The sequence below is a fragment of the Oncorhynchus mykiss genome, chromosome 11 (genome assembly GCF_057628025.1).
Source record: "Oncorhynchus mykiss isolate SJ-2025 chromosome 11, ASM5762802v1, whole genome shotgun sequence".
Taxonomy (NCBI): Eukaryota; Metazoa; Chordata; class Actinopteri; order Salmoniformes; family Salmonidae; genus Oncorhynchus; species Oncorhynchus mykiss.
In genome coordinates, this window is record NC_143032.1 from 75,566,834 (window position 1) to 75,588,540 (window position 21,707).

The 21,707-nt window shown below is 40.7% G+C and overlaps 1 protein-coding gene across 1 annotated transcript in view; it reads right to left on the bottom strand.

The window, feature by feature from the left end:
• Window positions 1-15,579: 15,579 nt before the first annotated feature.
• Window positions 15,580-21,707, bottom strand: part of rtn4r (reticulon 4 receptor) — a 71,591-nt gene continuing 65,463 nt past the window's right edge. Inside the window, exon 2 of the mRNA XM_021622125.3 lies at window positions 15,580-17,762. Within this exon, the coding sequence (XP_021477800.3) occupies window positions 16,348-17,762 (1,415 nt within the window). The 3' untranslated portion in view covers window positions 15,580-16,347. The remainder of the gene's footprint in view (window positions 17,763-21,707) is intronic.

The following is a 21,707-nucleotide window of genomic DNA, read 5'->3' on the forward strand; positions in this document are numbered from 1 at the left end:
ACGTTTGGGATGGTGTTCTTCGACTTGCAGACCTCCCCCTTTTTCCTCCAAACATAACGATGGTCATTATGGCCAAACAGTTCTATATTTGTTTCATCAGACCAGAGGACATTTCTCCAAAACGTACGATCTTTGTCCCCATGTGCCAACATGTGCCAACATGTGCCAAGTTACAACCCGTAGTCTTGCTTTTTTATGGCATTTTTGTAGCAGTGGCTTCTTCCTTGCTGAGCAGCCTTTCAGGTTATGTCGATATAGGACTTGCTTTACTGTGGATATAGATACTTTTGTACCTGTTTCATCCAGCATCTCCACAAGGTCCTTTGCTGTTGTTCTTTGATTGATTTGCACTTTTCGCACCAAAGTACGTTCATCTCTAGGAGACAGAACGCGTCTCCTCCTGAGCGGTATGACGGCTGCGTGGTCCCACGGTGTGTATACTTGCGTACTATTATTTTACAGATGAACGCGGTTCCTTCAGGCGTTTGGAAATTGCTCCCAAGAATGAACTAGACTTGTGGAGGTCTGCAATTTTTATTCTGAGGTCTTGGCTGAGTTATTTAAATTTTCTCATGATGTCAAGCAAAGAGGCACTGATTTTGAAGGTAGGCCTTGAAATACATCCACAGGTAGACCTCCAATTTACTCGAATGATGTCAATTAGCCTATCAGAAGCTTCTAAAGCCATGACATAATTTTCTGGAATTTTCCAAGCTGTTTATAGGCACAGTCAACTTAGTGTACGTAAACTTCTGACCCACTGGAATTGTGATACAGTCAATTATAAGTGAAATAATCTGTCTGTAAACAATTGTTGGAAAAATTACTTGTGTCACGCACAAAGTAGATGCCCTAACTGACTTGCCAAAAATATAGTTTGTTAACAAGAAATTTGTGGAATGGTTGAAAAACGAGTTTTAATGACTCCAACCTAAGTGTATGTAAACTTCCGACTTCAACTGTATATCTCCAAACACGCAATGTCAAGTTATCGTACTGTGTGTAATCTAGCTGTAAAGACCGAATGAATGACATTTTACTTAAATGGAAGTGTAAACCAAATGTTGATGTTGTGGTTATAAAAGTTGCAATAGTATTAAGTGTCTATTGGAGGATAGTTATAATCAAGAGAAAACTAATGAGAAAGACTCTGTTACAGTTATAATCATTAATCATGACACAGCCGATAAGGGAATCATTAGCCATTGTCTTATTTTGTCATTTTTAGTGCTTGGATGAGAGGTTTGCCCTTCACCTCTTCTCTCCTTTCTTTCTAAATGCCCCTGTCTCTCTTTCTCAGTCTCTTTTCACTTTATCTGTCTGCCTACCCCCTCCGTCCTTACTCTCTAAACACCCAGTAGGGATGAGATTGGGGAACCTGAGCCAAGAATGTGCACACAATGGGGTGTGCGGATTGGGGAGAATCAGTCATAGTTACTGGAGTGAACAGTGGGATGGATTGTCCCGTGCCCAGGCACCTGCAGGCCATTGGCACAGCAATGGTAGGCTTGCCACAGTATATTCCTCTGATAGAATAGAGAATAATAGCCTGTTGCTCTCTGATTGAAATATGCTTTGTTATTGTGTTATTGTGAGTCAGAAGGTTCTATAAATAATTTATTTTGATGGGGTCTGTATTATTTTGTTTGTTTATACCACAGCATTGTTGAATACTCGTTTCTGATTGGTTAGAATCACATTCTATACTGGACATTAAAACCAGATAACAGGACAGTTGGAAAAGATATCGGGACAGTTGGAAGAGAGGAGTGATGAACATGAATTTCTCTGGTCCCTAGTCATACTGTCAAATCCTCCCACGTTTCTGGTTTGACCAGCTGTTTTAGGCAACTGATATTGTTTTGTTCACTTGTCATATTCGCAGTTTTGCTAGAAACAAACTGGTGTCCTGATGAGAAGGTAAACTGTTCCATCTACGCCAGGCAAAATCGGGCATTATCAGCTCATTGTTATGGATGTACTCAAATGACTGTCAATAGAAAACAGCTACTTTGCTGTTATTCTGGCTGCAGAGGTCGTGACTGTGTTTATCCCTAGCTATCTGGTTAGCTAGCAAGTAAGGGATAAGAATGTTGCCAGAGACCATGGCAACAGAACATAAAGAACAATCGACTGGGTAGCATCCATAAATATGATGAGAAAGTATGAATTCCTTTATATAAATGAAAATATCTACAAAAAAATATTGTTTCTACTCGTGTGCTTATAGTATTGTTTTCTTGGGCAACTGTTGTATAAGCAGGATAAACAGCTTAAACAAACGTAACTGAATACACTGTTGTTATTCTGGCAGCAGAGGCTATGACTGTGTAGCTATAGCTAGTTGGCTAGCTAACAACAAGCAAGGGATAAGAATGTTGCCACTGAGCATGGCAACGGAACATAAAGAACTGTTTTCTGTCAAAAAATATTGAACTAATCTCAAGAACGACTGGGTCACGTCTCTATCAAAAAAAGATTAGATTGTTTACCTTGGAAAAATTAACTCTGCAAAGGGACTCAGCTCCCCCTCTTCCCGCTGCATCGTCCATTTTTTTGTTTCTTGACATTTTACACAATGTAGTCATTTAGCAAGGTAATGTACAGAACGGAGCCGCTTATCCCTTAATTACAACTATGTATCTATACAATCTAATCTATCTATACAACTATGTAAGAATAAAGTTATCTGACAATGCATTTCCAATGCCTTTTTGTGACGCAATCTTGAGTGGTACTTAAAGGTAGCTTAGTGCACATATAGTATTTCAATAGTAGAGAATTCTGTAAATCCCACAGTGTGGTAAAAATAATTATATTGACGCAACATGCGTCAATCTAAATAACATAATAAAAAATTTCCAGCAAAATCTGCCAATTTAAGCTAGATATACAGTGCCTTTGTAAAGTATTCAGACCCCTTGACTTTTAAGGATGGAGGCAAAGATGAACTGAACAAAGTACAGAGAGATCCTTCATGAAAACCTGCTCCAGAACGCTCAGGACCTCAGACCCTGAGCACACATTCAAGACAACAAAGGAGTTGCTTCGGGACAAGTCTCTGAACGTCCTTGAGTGGCCCAGCCAGGGCCCGGACTTGATCCCGATCTAACATTTCTGGAGAGACCTGCAAATAGCTGTGCAGAAATGGTCCCCATCCAACCTAACAGAGCTTGTGAGGATCTGCAGAGAAGATTGGGATATTCCCCAAAAACAGGTGTGCCAAGCTTGTAGCGTCAAACACAAGAAGGCTTGATGCTGTAATTGCTGCCAAAGGTGCTTCAACAAAGTACAGGGTCTGAATACCTACAGTATGTAAATGTGATATTTATGTGTTTGTTATATGTTTGTTATTGTGTAGTATCGTGTGTAGATCGATGAGGGAAAAAACAACTAATCAATTTTAGAATAAGGCTGTAAAGTAACAAAATGTGGAAAAAGTCAAGGGGTCTAAATACTTTCCAAAGGCACTGTAGTTGTTTTTTAGCATGTGCTGTGTCTCAATCCACCGCATCTGCCTAAGCCCCCTAAGCCGGCCTTCAGCATCTGTGGTGGAACATGGACGAGCTAGAACAGTGTTTGTCAGACAATGAGCCATCCGGTTGGTCCAAATTGGTCTTCTCACAAAAAGGTTTTGCTCTACGACCCCCACAAGTGTCAAAGGTATCGTCTGAAGGTAACTGGTACCATTTTTTTTTAATGAATGGAAGTACAGTGGCTTGCAAAAGTATTCACCCCGCTTGGCATTTTTCATATTTTGTTGCTTGAGGTTGTATCATTTGGATTACACAACATGCCTACCACTTGGAACATGTAAAATATTTTTTGCATGGTGTACAGCAATCTTTAAGTCATACCACAGATTCTCAATTGGATTGAGGTCTGGGCTTTGACTATGCCATTCAAAGAAATTTAAATGTTACCAATTAAACCACTCGAGTGTTGCTTTAACAGTATGCTTAGGGTCATTGTCATGCTGGAAGGTGAACCTCCATCCCAGTCTCAAATCTCTGGAAGACTGAAACAGGTTCCCTCAAAACTTTTCCTGTATTTAGCGCAGTCCATCATTCCTTCAATTCTGACCAGTTTCCCAGTCCCTGCCAATGAAACACATCACCACAGCATGATGCTGCCACCACCATGCTTCACTGTGGGGATGGTGTTGGGTTTACACCAGACATAGCGTTTTCCTTGATGGCTAAAAAGCTATGTTTTAGTCTCATCTGACCATAGTGCCATCTTCCTTATGTTTGGGGAGTCTCCAACATGCCTTTTGGCGAACATCAATTTTTTTATAAAACCATATTTTTTTATAACCCATCCCTGATCTGTACTTCTCCATAACTTTGTCCCTGTCCTGTTTGGAGAGCTCCATTTTAATTAAGAAAATGTACGCCTACCACGCTGAACCTTGGTCTCATTCGAGCGACGGACATTACACCTTGATCTTAATGTGCCGCTTGCCTGGTGGTGCCCCTTGCTTAGTGGTGTTGCAGACTCTGGGGCCTTTCAGAACATATACTGATATCATGTGACAGATCATGTGAAACTTAGATTGCACACAGGTAGACTTTATTTAATTAATTGTGTGACTTCTGAAGGTAATTGTTTGCACCAGATCTTATTTAGGGGCTTCATAGCAAAGGGGGTGAATACATATGCATAGACCACTTTTCCGTTTAATATTTTTTTTTTCATTTCACTTCACCAATTTGGACTATTTTCTGTATGTCCATTACATGAAATCCAAATAAAAATCCATTTAAATTACAGGTTGTAATGCAACAAAATAGGAAAAATGCCAAGGGGGCTGAATACTTTTACAAGGCACTGTATGGAGGTAGTTTTCTGTCAAAAATGTGTGTCCCTCAAAGGCTTAGACTTTTAGAGACTAACCATAGAGATGTTATTAAATTACTAGAGGGGCTATGTCATAAACCATCAAAGTTCTATAAAGGGATCGAAATGAAAGTCATCTTGGTCAGAGAAAAATCCAAAACCAGTGTAATTGGAATGAATTGAAGTAGAGGCATAGGTCATGCATTTCCTGCTTTTACATATGCAGGGGGAAAAAGTAAGGCATGTGATGTATCAGAAATTGTGTTCTGTAGTCAACCTAAAATATTGTCACATAATAAAAATATGTATATGTATATGTATATGTATAAAATAGTATAAATAGCCTCTAAAATATATGTAAACAGACTATACATGCCTGTTTACATATATAGCTGTCACGCTATTATATGATACAATATCTATACTTGTTGCATTTACAACTTGTCTAAGTCCTATCATCAACTGATTTCCGCCAGTGTATTGACTGCATTGTTTGAATGGAATGTTGGCTTATTGGCAGTGAATTATAACAATTAATAGAATAATTCCTCTAAAACTGTCTGGCTAGCTAGTTACAGAGACATAGCGCAGATAAATTCTTCACATTCATTGTTTTACACAATAACTTATCACAGCACTGGCAAACCATAGTTGACCAACTCCCTGACCACCATGGCTGACCTTTGGACCATCATAAGAAGGTTCATGTCCGTTATAGTATTCTAATTTCTAATCCTATGGGTTTAACATTAGCATAGTAAGACCCTGGCTGTCAGGAAGAACTCTATTTTAGAAATCCTTAGCTCCGGAACATGCTCAGCTCCATTAGAGAGTGAAAATTGGAGGCAGGGACGTGTACAGAATTGCACATAACCCCTCTAGCACCCCAGAAGTACCTCAAGAGCCTAGGCCTGCCATCCCTCCTGGTTGGGGGTAGAGCATGTTATTCCCACGAAGATGCCTCCACAGTATAATACATTAATGTAACACATTACTGTGTTAGAGATGGATTTTCCCTCCATATCTCCTGGGCGCTAGGGGGCTAATTAAGAAGGATTGGGGGCTAATTGAGAAGGAGGAAAGGAAGACATTTTGAAAAGTTTTTCTCCTTTATGTTGGAAACTGTTATGTTAGTTTGAATGTTAAACCAAATTATTCATGGATTACACATTCCGTCACAATATTGTTTTGGAAGTTCATTTTAAGCCTGATGCCCAACTGAGTATTCTTCTCAATGCATTCTCAATGGGCACGGACTAAAATTCTGTCTAAAGTGCATTACTGTGGCTTGGAAACAAAATTATATTTCAAAGGAGGCAAATAATTAATTGGAGAACCTTTTGTCATCATTGTTATGTCGCCAGATTGACTTTAGATATAGCATAACTTTAGCTATCTAGCTAATCGTGAAAGGACAGCACCAAAATTTAGCTAGTTAACGTTAGCATTGCTAGCTATTTTTGACGAACTTTGCTAGCCAATGGCAACTATAGCCATCTCTCTGAAATAAATTTGACAACACCATAAGGATGGCAAGTTGTTACCTACTAACTATTGGTCTACTTTACCAATGTCATAATTTTCCAGGCCACTAGAGTACAAATTTGAAAAAGTCAGTAATTAGCCCAACATGCAGAATGACTGAGCACCAGTCACTTTCATACCTGTAGGGCACTAATATGGCGGAGATGTTTTAAAAACCTTCATAACAATGGCTTGTAGCAACTGAGTGACGGAGGTGCAAATCCATGAATATGGTCCGTGGTAGAAATTATCTTTCGAGCCAAGTCTGTCATGGTTACATCTCATTATTTTCTGAAAAGTTCATTAGTGTGAGTTCTCCCAGTCAAATAAAGTATATTAATATATAAGCATTTTTGTTGGTGAAAATGTTTTTAAAACCACAGTGTTATGGTTTCAGTCCAGCCCTCAGATGTTCTCTGAGGCATCTGGTTCAGAACAGATTTGACATTACTGACTGTGTTCTGCCTGCCTGATTGCTGATTGTGTGATGCCTGCCTGATTAATGACTGTGTGCTGCCTGCCTGATTACTGACTATGTGTTAACAGCCTGATTACTGACTGTGTGCTGCCTTCCTAATTACTGACTGTGTGCTGCTTGCCTGATTAATGACTGTGTGCTGCCTGCCTGATTACTGACTGTGTGCTGCCTGCCTGATTACTGGCTATGTGCTGCCTGCCTGATTACTGGCTATGTGCTGCCTGCATGATTACTGACTGTGTGCTGCCAGCCTGATTACTGACTGTGTGCTGCCTGCCTGATTACTGACTATGTGCTGCCAGCCTGATTACTGACTGTGTGCTACCTGGTTGATTACTGACTATGAGCTGCTACCTGATTACTGACTGTGTATTGCCTGCCTGATTTTTGACCATGTGCTGCCTGCCTGATCACTGACAATGTGCTGCCTGCCTGATTACTGACTGTGTGCTGCCTGCCTGATTACTGACTGTGTGCTGCCTGCCTGATTACTGGCTATGTGCTGCCTGCCTGATTACTGACTATGTGCTGCCAGCCTGATTACTGACTGTGTGCTGCCTGCCCGATTACTGACTATGTGCTGCCTGCCTGATCACTGACTGTGTGCTGCCAGTCTGATTACTGACTGTGTGCTGCCTGCCTGATTACTGACTGTGTGCTGCCTGCCTGATTACTGGCTATGTGCTGCCTGCCTGATTACTGACTATGTGCTGCCAGCCTGATTACTGACTGTGTGCTGCCTGCCTGATTACTGACTATGTGCTGCCAGCCTGATTACTGACTGTGTGCTGCCTGTCTTATTACTGACTGTGTGCTTCCTGCCTCGTCAGGATTTACAGCTGTGAGAATGAGAGCTGCCCAGCTGTACTGATCCCTCTGCTCTCTGGCACGTACACAGTCATGGGAGAGTAGTGTGTGTGTGTGTGTGTGTGTGTGTGTGTGTGTGTGTGTGTGTGTGTGTGTCCATCCATGTACACGCATGTGTGTATGATTTATTATTTTTAATAACGCTTAGATGGATCATTAGATGTACCAGTACTACTGTGGTCGTTTCATGAGGTGAAAACTGTCAAATCCTATTGGATATCAGCATAATCTACTGCAAAAGCTCTTCAGCCTCGTACTACAGCGTGTCAGTGGTACGCTGTGTCCCAGACTAGTAGGAATGGCTCTGAAATAGTCTATTAATCTAGGGAATTTAGCTAGAGAACAAATTGCCACTCTACATTCCAAAATCCTAACTGATTGAGAAAAGATGATCAGCTCAGCCCTTGATAAATGGTTTATGGGATTACCCCTGTTGGATACTACACCTCCCCTGTGCAATGAGACGAAAAATGTTTAATTGTCATAATTTACTGTACATAGATATTGTACGCATGTAAAGGCTGTCATAACATGGCAACATAAAGACTGTTTTGAAAGATGTGTTGGACATTTGGTCCTCTTCAAAGTTCCATTCAAGATTCCTCATACAGGGCACCAATATACAGTGCCTTTGGAAAGTATTCAGACTACTTGACCTTTTCCACGTTTTGTTACGTTAAAGCCTTATTCTAAAATTGATTAAATTGAATCTACAAACAATATCTCGTAATAACAAAGCAAAAACAGATTTTTAGAAATGCTAGCAAATCTTTTAAAATATAAAAACAAAAATACCTTATTTACGTACAGTGGGGAGAACAAGTATTTGATACACTGCCGATTTTGCCGGTTTTTCTACTTACAAAGCATGTTGAGGTCTGTAATTCTTATCATAGGTACACTTCAACTGTGAGAGATGGAATCTAAAATCTCAAAAATCCAGAAAATCACATTGTATGATTTTTAAGTAATGAATTAGCATTTTATTGCATGACATAAGTATTTGATCACCTACCAACCAGTAAGAATTCTGGTTCTCACAGACCTGTTAGTTTTTCTTTAAGAACCCTCCTGTTCTCCACTCATTACCTGTATTAACTGCACCTGTTTGAATTCGTTACCTGTATTACCTATAATTTAGCCCAAACAACTACCTCTTTCCCAACTGTATTTAATTTATTTATTTATTTTGCTCCTTTGCACCCCATTATTTTTATTTCTACTTTGCACATTCTTCCATTGCAAAACTACCATTCCAGTGTTTTACTTGCTATATTGTATTTACCTTGCCACCATGGCCTTTTTTGCCTTTACCTCCCTTCTCACCTCATTTGCTCACATTGTATATAGACTTGTTTATACTGTATTATTGACTGTATGTTTGTTTTACTCCATGTGTAACTCTGTGTCGTTGTATCTGTCGAACTGCTTTGCTTTATCTTGGCCAGGTCGTAATTGTAACTTGCCTACCTGGTTAAATAAAGGTAAAATAAATAAAATAAATAAATAAATAAAAGACACCTGTCCACACACTCAATCAAACAGACTCCAACCTCTCCACAATGGCCAAGACCAGAGAGCTGTGTAAGGACATCAAGGATAAATTGTAGACCTGCACAAGGCTGGGATGGGCTACAGGACAATAGGCAAGCAGCTTGGTGAGAAGGCAACAACTGTTGGCACAATTATTAGAAAATGGAAGAAGTTCAAGATGACGATCAATCACCCTCAGTCTGGGGCTCCATGCAAGATCTCACCTCGTGGGGCATCAATGATCATGAGGAAGGTGAGGGATCAGCCCAGAACTACATGGCAGGACCTGGTCAATGACCTGAAGAGAGCTGGGACCACAGTCTCAAAGAAAACCATTAGTAACACACTACGCCGTCATGGATTAAAATCCTGCAGCGCACGCAAGGTCCCCCTGCTCAAGCCAGCGCATGTCCAGGCCCATCTACAGTTTGCCAATGACCATCTGGATGATCCAGAGGAGGAATGGGAGAAGGTCATGTGGTCTGATGAGACAAAAATAGAGCTTTTTTGTCTAAACTCCACTCGCCTTGTTTGGAGGAAGAAGAAGGATGAGTACAACCCCATCCCAACCATGAAGCATGGAAGTGGAAACATTATTCTTTGGAGATGCTTTTCTGCAAAGGGGACAGGACGACTGTACCATATTGAGGGGAGGATGGATGGGGCCATGTATCACAAGATTTTTGCTGATAACCTCCTTAGTAAGAGCATTGAAGATGGGTCGTGGCTGTGTCTTCCAGCATGACAACGACCCAAAACACACAGCCAGGGCAACTAAGGAGAGGCTCCATAAGAAGCATCTCAAGGTCCTGGAGTGGCCTAGCCAGTCTCCAGACCTGAACCCAATAGAACATCTTTGGAGGGAGCTGAAAGTCCGTATTGCCCAGCAGCAGCCGCGAAACCTGAAGGATCTGGAGAAGGTCTGTATGGGAGGAGTGGGCCAAAATCCCTGCTGCAGTGTGTGCAAACCTGGTCAAGAACTACAGGAAACGTATGATCTCTGTAATTGCAAACAAAGGTTTCTGTACCAAATATTAAGTTCTGTTTTTTGATGTATCAAATAATTATGTCATGCAATAAAATGCAAATGATTTACTTAAAAATCATACAATGTGATTTTCTAGATTTTTGTTTTAGATTCCATCTCTCACAGTTGAAGTGTACCTATGATACAAATGACAGACCTCTACATGCTTTGTAAGTAGGAAAACCTGAAAAATCGGCAGTGTATCAAATACTTGTTCTCTCCACTGTCTGATGAAAACAACTTGAACACTTTGGCCTGAATGCCAAGCTTCACGTATGGAGGAAACCTGGCACCATCCCTATGGTGAAACATGGTGGTGGCAGCATCATGGTGGGGTGTTGTTTTTCAGTGGCAGGGACTAGGACACTAGTAAAGATAGAGGGATAGATTAATGGAGCAAAGTCCAGAGAAATCCTTGATGAAAACTTGCTCCAGACCCCTCAGGACCTCAGGGTGGGGTGAAGGTTCACCTTCCAACAGGACAACGACCCTAAGCACACAGCCAAGACAACGTAGGAGTGGCTTCGGAACAAGTCTCTGAATGTCCTTGAGTGGCCCAGCGAGAGCCCGGACTTGAACCCAATTGAACATCTTTGGAGAGACCTGAAAATAGCTGTGCAGTGATGCTCCACCTCCAACCTTACAGAGCTTGAAAGGATCTGAAAAGAAGGATGGGAGAAACTCTCCAAATACAGTTGTGCCAAGCTTGTAGCGTCATACCCAAAAAGACTCGAGTATGTAATCGCTGCCAAAGGTACTCCAACAAAATACTGCGTAAAGGGTCTGAATTCTTATGTAAATGTGATATTTCAGTTTAGAATTTTGTATAAATTAGCAAACGTTTCTAAAAACCTTTTTTGGTATTGTTTGTTGATTGATGAGGGACAAAAAAATATTTAATCAATTTTAGAATGAGGCTGTAACGTAACAACATTTGGAAAAAGTCAAGAGATCTGAATAATTTCCGAAGGCACTGTACGTAGGGTTAGATTAAAGCAGTGGTTTTCAAATTTCTCTTCTGAGACCCCATGATGTTTCACAGTTTTGTTGTAACCCTGAACTAGCTGACCTGATTCCCCAAATCATGGGCTTTATAATTAGTTGACAAGTTGAATGAGTTGTTCTAGCTCTGGAGCAGTTCAAATACATGGAATGGCTGGGGGTCCCCGAGGAAAGGTTTGAAAACCCCTGGTTTAGAGTAAGGACTTACCAAATGTGTCCACTGTACGTGGATGCCTCATGGACAATCCTACAGCAACAGAAGCCGCGTTTATGGTGGTGTTGCAGTTATTGTTGGTGTTGTTGTTGTTTTTGTTGCTGGTGTTGTTGCTATTGTTGGGTTGTTATTGGTGTTGTTGTTCTTGGTGTTGTTTTGGTGGTGGTGCTGTTTTTATTGTTGTTGGTGTTGTTTGGTTTGCTGTTGTTGGTGGTGGTGCTGTTGTTGTTGGGTTTGCTGTTATTGTTGGTGTTGTTTTTGAGCCACGTTGTTACCTTCTCACCTGTTCGCCACATTGTGTCTAAAACATTCTGTTAGGAATTTACCCCATGATACCATTCCTCACCCCATGCCCCTTTAACCCATTAATATCACCTTCCTGTCTTTCTCTCAGCAGTCTGAGAACTGGTGAAGGTTAAAGTTACACACTGATCCCAGCAAATATTCACAAACGTGTCAAATGCTCACAAATGATTTAAATGAGGCTGCTTATTCCACTGTGCCGTGCGGACATCAGAGAGGAGAAGGGTGACATTGATGAACCATCTGCTCACCGAGTATCACCCTAGGCAGCCATGCTGATGGACAGAGCCCTGGGCTTTCTGACTCTGGAAAATACCAGCTCAGCGACTTTGGTGTAATAATTATGTACCAACTGTGAAGCCATCGCGTACTGTGCCCCATCTCTCTGGATTACAGAAAGAAAAGTTGAAAGAATATTTTAGGAAGTTTGTGAGCAATTTTGTTTTTGTGGAGGCTGTCATTTTCTTTGGGACTGCTTTATGCCACCACTGAACCTATCAGGGCCTTTGTGTGTGTGTGTGTGTGTGTGTGTGTGTGTGTGTGTGTGTGTGTGTGTGCGTGTGCGTGTGTGTCTTATGTGTCTGAGGTCCTTTAGCGGTGAGCAGCATAAACTTTCTCATATAAGCCTACGCCCCGGGCCATGAACTCTAATATTTCAATCACATTCAGTGGAGCTTAGAAAAATGTCTTATTACTCATGATCAAAGGGGTTCTGCGAAGGAGATGTGGAGAGTCAAAGAGAATATGCATGGAGAATTGTAGGCAGATCACTTTTATTGAATATTGAAGAATTTTGCTGGACTGCTGATATTAACCGTTTGTTGTTGTAAAGGTCCTTGTTACTTTGTCTTTGAAGCAAGCTGAAATTAATTAAAATATGCTAAATATAAGCAAATTAGAAAAAATAAACAACAAATAACTGCGAGCACTCCCCCCAAAAATTTGAATAAAAATGTAATTCCAAATGGCATTGATCTGGGCAGTTATTGCAATATTGAAAATGATCTGTGAGAACGTTTATTGCCCTTCCAGAAAATGAAACTTTAAAGTAACTTAAAGTAAAATGATGGCTCTCCTCCCAAGTATGTTAGTGGAAGTTACAATAAATACACATTTAAGTGGAAACTAAGATATTTCTTTGTGGTTAGTAGCGAACAATAAAACTAATACACATTGAACAATATTTTTTACCTTTGCTCATCAAATTTAATTAAACTGTTTACATCTGTCATCTGAACAAATCTAAAAGAGCTACTATGACTACCAAGCAATACCATAACTACCAAGAGCCATTACAGTATGGCTGCACATCAGCTGCATGGTGGGCACTGAAAACGAGTTAAATGCTACATTTAGCTATTTTCCTCCTTCCAACACCAGATAACTTCCCTAGCCCTGAGTTATTTTCCACCTCTACCAGCAAGGTGCCTCAAAAACTGGGTTCAAATACTGTTTGAACTATTTAAAATAATGTGAGCATTTATTTAGCCTCCCTGGACTGCCAGATGGAAGGGATTTAAGTTCCCATGACTATCCAATCCATTCCTATTCCTATTGCGCCAGCCAAAGACGTCAGATATTATTTTAACACAGGTTTGTTAATTTAACAATGAGTGGAAAAGAGAGTTAGTCTATTAGAGGGGAGGTAGAAGAAGACCATGCCTATTTCTCCTGTTGATTCCCTCTCCAGATTGATATCTCCATGGCTCGCTTGGGTCCTCTCCTCTTTCTCTCCTCTTCCTCTCCTCTTGCTCTCATCTTCCTCTCTTCTTCCTCTCCTCTATTTCCTACTCTCCTCTTCCTCTACTCTCTTCTTCCTCTCCTCTTCTTCAATGAAAATTGCCACGTGTTTTTTTTTTCTTTGAATATACAGCCAGGTTGTCATATGTGTTGAATCTTTTCGTGAAATCATGAGCAATATAGAGATCATGGATCGCAATATACAAAAACCTTATTTTGTGTTCCTGTCATTTGCCCTGAGGCATCTTATGCAAGTGTCATACTGCGTTTGAAGTTACTGATAAAGCAAGATCTTGCCGCACGCAAACCATATGAACAAAGAAACAGTGGCATGGCTATTCCAAATGATATTTTAGGACATATTGGTCCGTATAGATCTTTTTCAAATAGCTTTCCGAGGTCATACTAAAATAATATTTGGACAGGAGGTGTACGAATAAGTCTGTGTGAATCATTTCAAGTCACTTTTAGAGGTAACACCAAAAGCACTTTGATGAAAGATGTGTAAGGGCAGGCTTTCTCTTTACAGACATATCAGCGTTGGTGACATTAGACCAGATCAACTCCCCCCACAAAAGTAAAAAGCAGAAAATATAAAAACTTTTTTAGGGGTCATATGGAAAGCATTCAGGGCAATCCTGTAGACAAAAGGTGTATGGGTACTCTTTTTAGTCATGTCAGCATTGGTGGCATAAGAGCTGGTGCCCTTAGACCCCCCTACAAAGTACAGAAATGAAAAAGACAAAATATAATGAAAGACAGATAGGATATGTGGTCTCTAGGAAGATTGATGCAGTCCAGTCCTGCTTTAGTAGATTAATGAAATCTGTTTCATGAGCGGGATATGGGGATAGCTAGTCAGTTGTACAACTGAATGCATTCAACTGAAATATGTCTTCCGCCTTTAACCCTGAATTAGAGAGGTGCGGGGGCTGCCACAATCGACATTCATGGCGATCGGCATCCACAACATCCTATTGGTTACTGGCCCATCGCGCTAACCACTACGTTACCTGCCGCCAAGTGAGCTCACGCTGGTGACACACACACACACAGCAGAGCAAGCGCGTCACTCACCCGGGCGGCGGGTGCCAGTATCCCGTGGAGGACCGAGAGGAGAAAGAACTAAATGCAGAGTACTACCGGGGCTGAGATACCGAAATCAGGCCAGGGTTGACAAAGCACCACAAAATATGAGCCTGCCCTGCCGCTGTAGGCCAGGCCCAGATATGAACAGTCCACAGGGCAATTCAGGCAAATGCCAGATGGGCTGGTCCATCTTTGGCCCAGTGGGCCTGTCAATACTGTTTATTGTAAGAAAAAATTGCATAGAATAGTTGTTATTTGGCTAATAATTGGGGCCTCCTGGAAACAAATTAGCTGGAGTAAGGGCCTCGAAGGAAATAAATGGGCCAGTATGTTAGAAATGGGCCGATTTGTGGTCCCAGTCCATCCTTGCCTGGCCTGCCATCTGTTTAGAAGGAACTTGGGGAAAAGTTAGGGTCTACTTACTGTACGCTTAGGTGATATGTTATGTGAGTGAGGTGACACTAGCTGCTGTTCACTGTAGATCTCAGGGCCATTTTTTTTACAACATCTGAGGGATCTTTTTATAGCATTATGGGGCATGTATTTTTCACATACCTCATTAAAATAGCATAACAGAATGTTGTTGTACATTTTTATGAGTGTTGATGATGTAATCCCTGTGTTAGCAGTGCAAGAGGAAACCTGCCTCTGCTATTATTTATGTTATGCAATATGTCCTTGTGTCCTTTAGATCATAGATCATCAATGTACGTTAAGGTTTCATATGTCTATGTGCGAAGAAATTCAGACACTGCCAAAGGCCTACTATACTTTTTGGACATGTATTACATTACATCGTGTTCATGAACAATAGTCTGAAGCAGCAAAATACGATTGAGCAGTTATGAGTGATTCTGTGTTAGGCTGTTGAATTCTGTGTGATTGTGTTACTGGTTATACTGAAGAGCTATTCTGAAGACTATACCTCTAATGCCTAAAAAGAACACATCAATAACCAACCAGTTATATGAAAGGAGACCTTTTATTCATAATATATTCATACTTGTACACAAGTAAAATAAAATGCATATCTATGATTCCATTGCAATCTCTGTAAAACATTTAGCCAGCTTTCTATTAGCCAATGCTACCTGTATCCATACTGTGATGAAAACAGAACTCAAACTGGGGAACAATAAACATTTGTCTTTACTGAAATACGTATAAACATAAAAAACATAACAGTACCCAACAAATGCATCACTTTTTTAAAAATAAATAATGGGGGAGAGGGCATGAAAATCTATTTTTTAATAAACGTTCTTTGTGTGCGTTCAGCCGGCCCTCGGAATTTATGTTTTTTCCTATTTTTTCAGTGGTCTGTCTCAGCAGTCACTGTTGTTGCAGTAAAAGCTTTTTGAGAGGGAAATAGGAATAAGGAGAGTCTCCAAAGTGGTGTAGCTTAGACACGGTACAATAAAGTACATACAGAACAAACAATTTGGGCACCGATTTATTATATACATTAGATATGATGTGTTCTGTAAAGGCATCCATTTTGTTAAATTGTATTTTAACTTCTTTTGTAGTTTAACTTCAAGGACATAGTCCTTGTTACCCTGGTAATCTGTCCAAACCTGACCTCCTGGTTATCAGTCTCTAGGCTATTATTGGAGGTCAGAGGTCACTGCAGAAGGATTCTGTATTATTGTCATGAGCATTAATAACAATCTGTGAGTCCCAGCAATGTATATTTAGCATGTGATCTAATCCCAGCCAGGCCCTAAGGTCCTAAGACATGGCCAACGAGAACCAGATCCAGACTATGGACATGAAGAGAGAACTCAGTGCCACCTGCATTGTAGATCCATGGCCTTTGAGACACTGGGCATCAGATTTGGGCTTTTTAGTGCACTTCTTTTTCTTCCTGGTTGGGGCTGTAGAGGGTTCCAGGTCTTCAATTTGAACCAATGACTGGTCAAGGTTGTTGGACAGGGTCCCCAGAGGCCCATCATTGAGACTCTGCTTATTCCGGATGGTCTCGTTTTTCGTTCGCTCATGCTCTCTGAATTTGGTCTTGGATATGTTCTCCTTCTCCTTGAGGGGGTTGTTGGTGATTTGACGGCTGTTGTAAGATGAGGGGTCAGCGATCGTTTTCCCGGAGATGATAGAGGACTTATCGTTGTCTGGAAGACAACATCTGGGAATTCCATCTCCCAGAGGATTTTCAGTGGAGGGGAATTTTCCGGAACGCGGCTTGGAGCTGAAGAGCTGGGTCTGGATCTGGGGTGTCTCCACACACCCTTCCAGGTCGTTACTCTTCAGCCGTTTCAGGTCCTTCCCGAACAATTCCAGGGGGACGTTACATTCGAGCTCAGAGCTGGAGCCCTTGAAGCGTTTGAACCAGTCCCATAGGGTACTGGCCCGACAGTCACACACCCACTGGTTCCCATTGAGACGCAGGTATTGCAGGGACACCAGCGGGTCCATGGTCTCCCCGGTCAGCACGGTAAGGTTGTTGTAGAACAGGAACAGCGTGGTCAGCTTCCCCAGGTCGCTGAATGCCCTCGGCTGGACGTAGATGACCCGGTTCTGGTGCAGCAGCAGGCGGTCAAGGTTGATGAGGCCGCGCAGCATGTGGTCTGACACGGTCTTGATCTTGTTGTTGTGCAGGAACAGATAGGTGAGGTTGGCCAGGTCCAGGAAGGTGTCGTTGTGCAGGGCCAGCAGGTTATTGTCCTGCAGGTAGAGGTACTGCAGGGAGAACAGTCCCTGGAACGCTCCGACAGGTAACTCCGACAGGCCGCACCTGTGCAGGTGGAGGGTGTGAAGCTTGGACAGACCCCTGAAGGCTGTTGGGCTGATGATCCTCAGGTTACTGTTGTCCCCAATGTCCAGCTCCTCTAGCCGCTCCAGACCGTAGAAGGCCCCGGCCTCAATGTGGCTGATATTGTTGGAGTACATCCAGAGGACGGTAAGGTTGTGCACGGAGCTGAAGCTGGTGGAGCGGACCACGGTTAGCTTGTTGCTCTGGAGAAATATACGCTGGCTCCGCACAGGGATCTCGGTAGGGATGGAGAACAGTCCTTGCTGCTGGCAGGCCACGGTGGGCCGTGGTTCGCTGTAACACACACATTTGGCCGGGCAGCCATCCACTCCTCGAGACACCAGGTTTAGCCACACAACCAGGAACAGGAGTCGCCCCCCTGGAGGGAGGGAGGGAAAGAGCGAGAGAGAGGGGGAAAAAGGTGGAGGGGGAGAAAGAGAGAAAGAGGGTCAGTTTTGGAAACTACGTAAAAAAATACTTAATCTTCATCTTCATTTCCATGTAAACGTTGCTCCTAGAAGGTTTCTAAATGTGATTTTTGTCATTTTAACACCTCTGCCTATCTCTTGATTGGTTTTTGATTGTTATTTCCTGTAAAGCAAATCAGCAATATTGCTCTCTGGTAGCAATGGTAATCTTCTGCAATCAGACACTGCCCTAAGATATTCACATTTTTACATCAGTACATATCCCTTCCCTCAAATCACCAATGCAGTGCTTTCCTTCACATTTACAAATGGCATATATACAGTTTAAGCAACATCCACCTTCAAATCCAGTATAACAGGGAAATAGCTCTGAAGGGAAATAGCTCTCTTTTTACTAGTGATGCAGTGTGATGCAGTGTGTCTATAAAGAGAGAGCAGTCGGTGGTTATTTGGCCCTGGGGACCCATTTCCTCTCTGCTATCGACGCAAGCATGAAGCCTCGGGCAATCGAGGAGAGGGGTCCCGAGAAGCTGATTCATTAAATATGGGTGGGTCGATTTTATGCTGAATTAGCCAGCACTAATAGGTTGGACGTAACTAATGGCATCCTAGAGATTTCTGACCTTTTGACATATATCTTGTCGTGTAAAGATACGTGTAGTGGGGCTTGGTGCTGGTTGCCAGGGTGGAGAGCTGACCTAGGTTTAAATATTGGAGATCACTTAAATTATGTTATTTGTGTTTTACTGTGCTTGTCTGTTGCAATATACAGTGGCTTGTGAAAGTATTCACCCCACTTGGCATTTTTCCTATTTTGTTGCCTTACAACCTGGAATTAAAATAGATTTTTGGGGGGTTTGTATCTTTTGATTTACACAACATGCCTACCACGTTGAAGATGCGAAATATTTTTTAATGTGATACAAACAAAAAACTGTCAATTTGAGCGTGCACTACTATTCACCCCCCCTCCCCCCAAGAATGTCTCTAACCTAACAATAGAACAGTGTTCTATCTCTAGTAGGAAGATAGGAAGGGAAGCGCTACTAAGGTACACAATAGTACATTTTAGTAGATAGAAGGTGCTCTTTGGTAAAAGGGGTAAATTGGTTATCAAAAAGAAAGGAGGACCAAGGCACTCTTAATAGAATTCATTAAAATGCCTTTATTAGTATGGCATGTTCAATAGAAACAAAGGTTTTTAAAAACCGACGCGTTTCGGCTGCATGGCCTTCGTCAGGGAGCACAAAAAAAATGAATACAATGTCCTCTTTTGAACAGCTTTTCCAATTAGCCCTAATTGGAAGAGGGAGTGGTTACACAATTGACACTATACACATTAAAAGGTGAAATACTGTAGCTATGTTATCATAAAAATACAACTCCAAGCTAGAAGTATCAGAACACTTAGAAAGGTAGTTCTAACCTTAAATATGACTGGTAGAAGTGTCAAGAATAAGAAAGCAATATATTCCATAGTACACTAGAACACAGCAAAACATGAACAACAACAGTCTAACCATAGCTGAGGGCAATTGAGCAAAATGTCCACTAGATGACAGCAAATGGACCCATCACAACCCTACAGGAAGGGTGAGAAATCGATATCTTCATTTAAACCAGGGTATTTAGTGGTCTGTAGTTTGTAAAACCAAAAACTTTCCCTTTGGTTTAACTGTTTAAGACGGTCCCCTTTTCTAATAGAGAACGAAATATGATCAATACCATAGCTTGTAGAGAGGCAGGGTTTCCATGATGTAAGGACTTGTAGAGCCTTGCCATGGGGTAGTCTTCATTGCCTACACGTATGGCGTACTTGTCTTCCGGTAAGCGGTCTTGAATGCATCTCTTTGTCCGTCCAATGTAGAACACCTTGCACTGTTCAATCTCTAACCTAAAAATAGAACAATGTTCTATCTCTAACCTAACAATAGAACAATGTTCTAGCTCTAACCTAACAATGGAACAATGTTTTAGCTCTAACCTAACAATAGAACAATGTTCTATCTCTAACCTAACAATAGAACAATGTTCTATATATAACCTACAATGGAGCAATGTTCTATATATAACCTAACAATAGAACAATGTTCTATATATAACCTACAATGGAACAATGTTCTAGCTCTAACCTAACAATGGAACAATGTTCTATCTCTAACCTAACAATAGAACAATGTTCTAGCTCTAACCTAACAATGGAACAATGTTCTAGCTCTAACCTAACAATAGAACAATGTTCTATCTCTAACCTAACAATAGAACAATGTTCTATCTCTAACCTAACCATAGAACAATGTTCTATATATAACCTACAATGGAACAATGTTCTAGCTCTAACCTAACAATGGAACAATGTTCTAGCTCTAACCTAACAATAGAACAATGTTCTAGCTCTAACCTAACAACAGAACAATGGTCTATATATAACCTAACAATAGAGCAATGTTCTAGCTCTAACCTAACAATATAACCTTTTTCTACTGTATATATAACCTAACAATAGAACAATGTTCTATATATAACCTACAATGGAACAATGCTCTAGCTCTAACCTAACATGGAACAATGTTCTATCTCTAACCTAACAATAGAACAATGTTCTATCTCTAACCTAATAATAGAACAATGTTCTATCTCTAACCTACAATGGAACAATGTTCTAGCTCTAACCTAACAATAGAACAATGCTCTATCTCTAACCTAACAATAGAACAATGTTCTAGCTCTAACCTAACAATAGAACAATGTTCTATCTCTAACCTAACAGTAGAACAATGTTCTATATATAACCTAACAATGGAACAATGTTCAAGCTCTACCCTAACAATGGAACAATGTTCTATATATAACCTACAATGGAACAATGTTCTAGCTCTAACCTAACAATGGAACAATGTTCTATCTCTAACCTAACAATAGAACAATGTTCTAGCTCTAACCTAACAATATAACAATGTTCTAGCTCTAACATAACAATAGAACAATGTTCTATCTCTAACCTAACAATAGAACAATGTTCTATATATAACCTACAATGGAACAATGTTCTAGCTCTAACCTAACAATAGAACAATGTTCTATCTCTAACCTAACAATAGAACAATGTTCTATCTCTAACCTAACCATAGAACAATGTTCTATATATAACCTACAATGGAACAATGTTCTAGCTCTAACCTAACAATGGAACAATGTTCTAGCTCTAACCTAACAATAGAACAATGTTCTAGCTCTAACCTAACAACAGAACAATGGTCTATATATAACCTAACAATAGAGCAATGTTCTAGCTCTAACCTAACAATATAACCTTTTTCTACTGCATATATAACCTAACAATAGAACAATGTTCTATATATAACCTACAATGGAACAATGCTCTAGCTCTAAACTAACATGGAACAATGTTCTATCTCTAACCTAACAATAGAACAATGTTCTATCTCTAACCTAATAATAGAACAATGTTCTATCTCTAACCTACAATGGAACAATGTTCTAGCTCTAACCTAACAATAGAACAATGCTCTATCTCTAACCTAACAATAGAACAATGTTCTAGCTCTAACCTAACAATAGAACAATGTTCTATCTCTAACCTAACAATAGAACAATGTTCTATATATAACCTAACAATGGAACAATGTTCAAGCTCTACCCTAACAATGGAACAATGTTCTATATATAACCTACAATGGAACAATGTTCTAGCTCTAACCTAACAATGGAACAATGTTCTATCTCTAACCTAACAATAGAACGATGTTCTAGCTCTAACCTAACAATATAACAATGTTCTAGCTCTAACCTAACAATAGAACAATGTTCTATCTCTAACCTAACAATAGAACAATGTTCTATATATAACCTACAATGGAACAATGTTCTAGCTC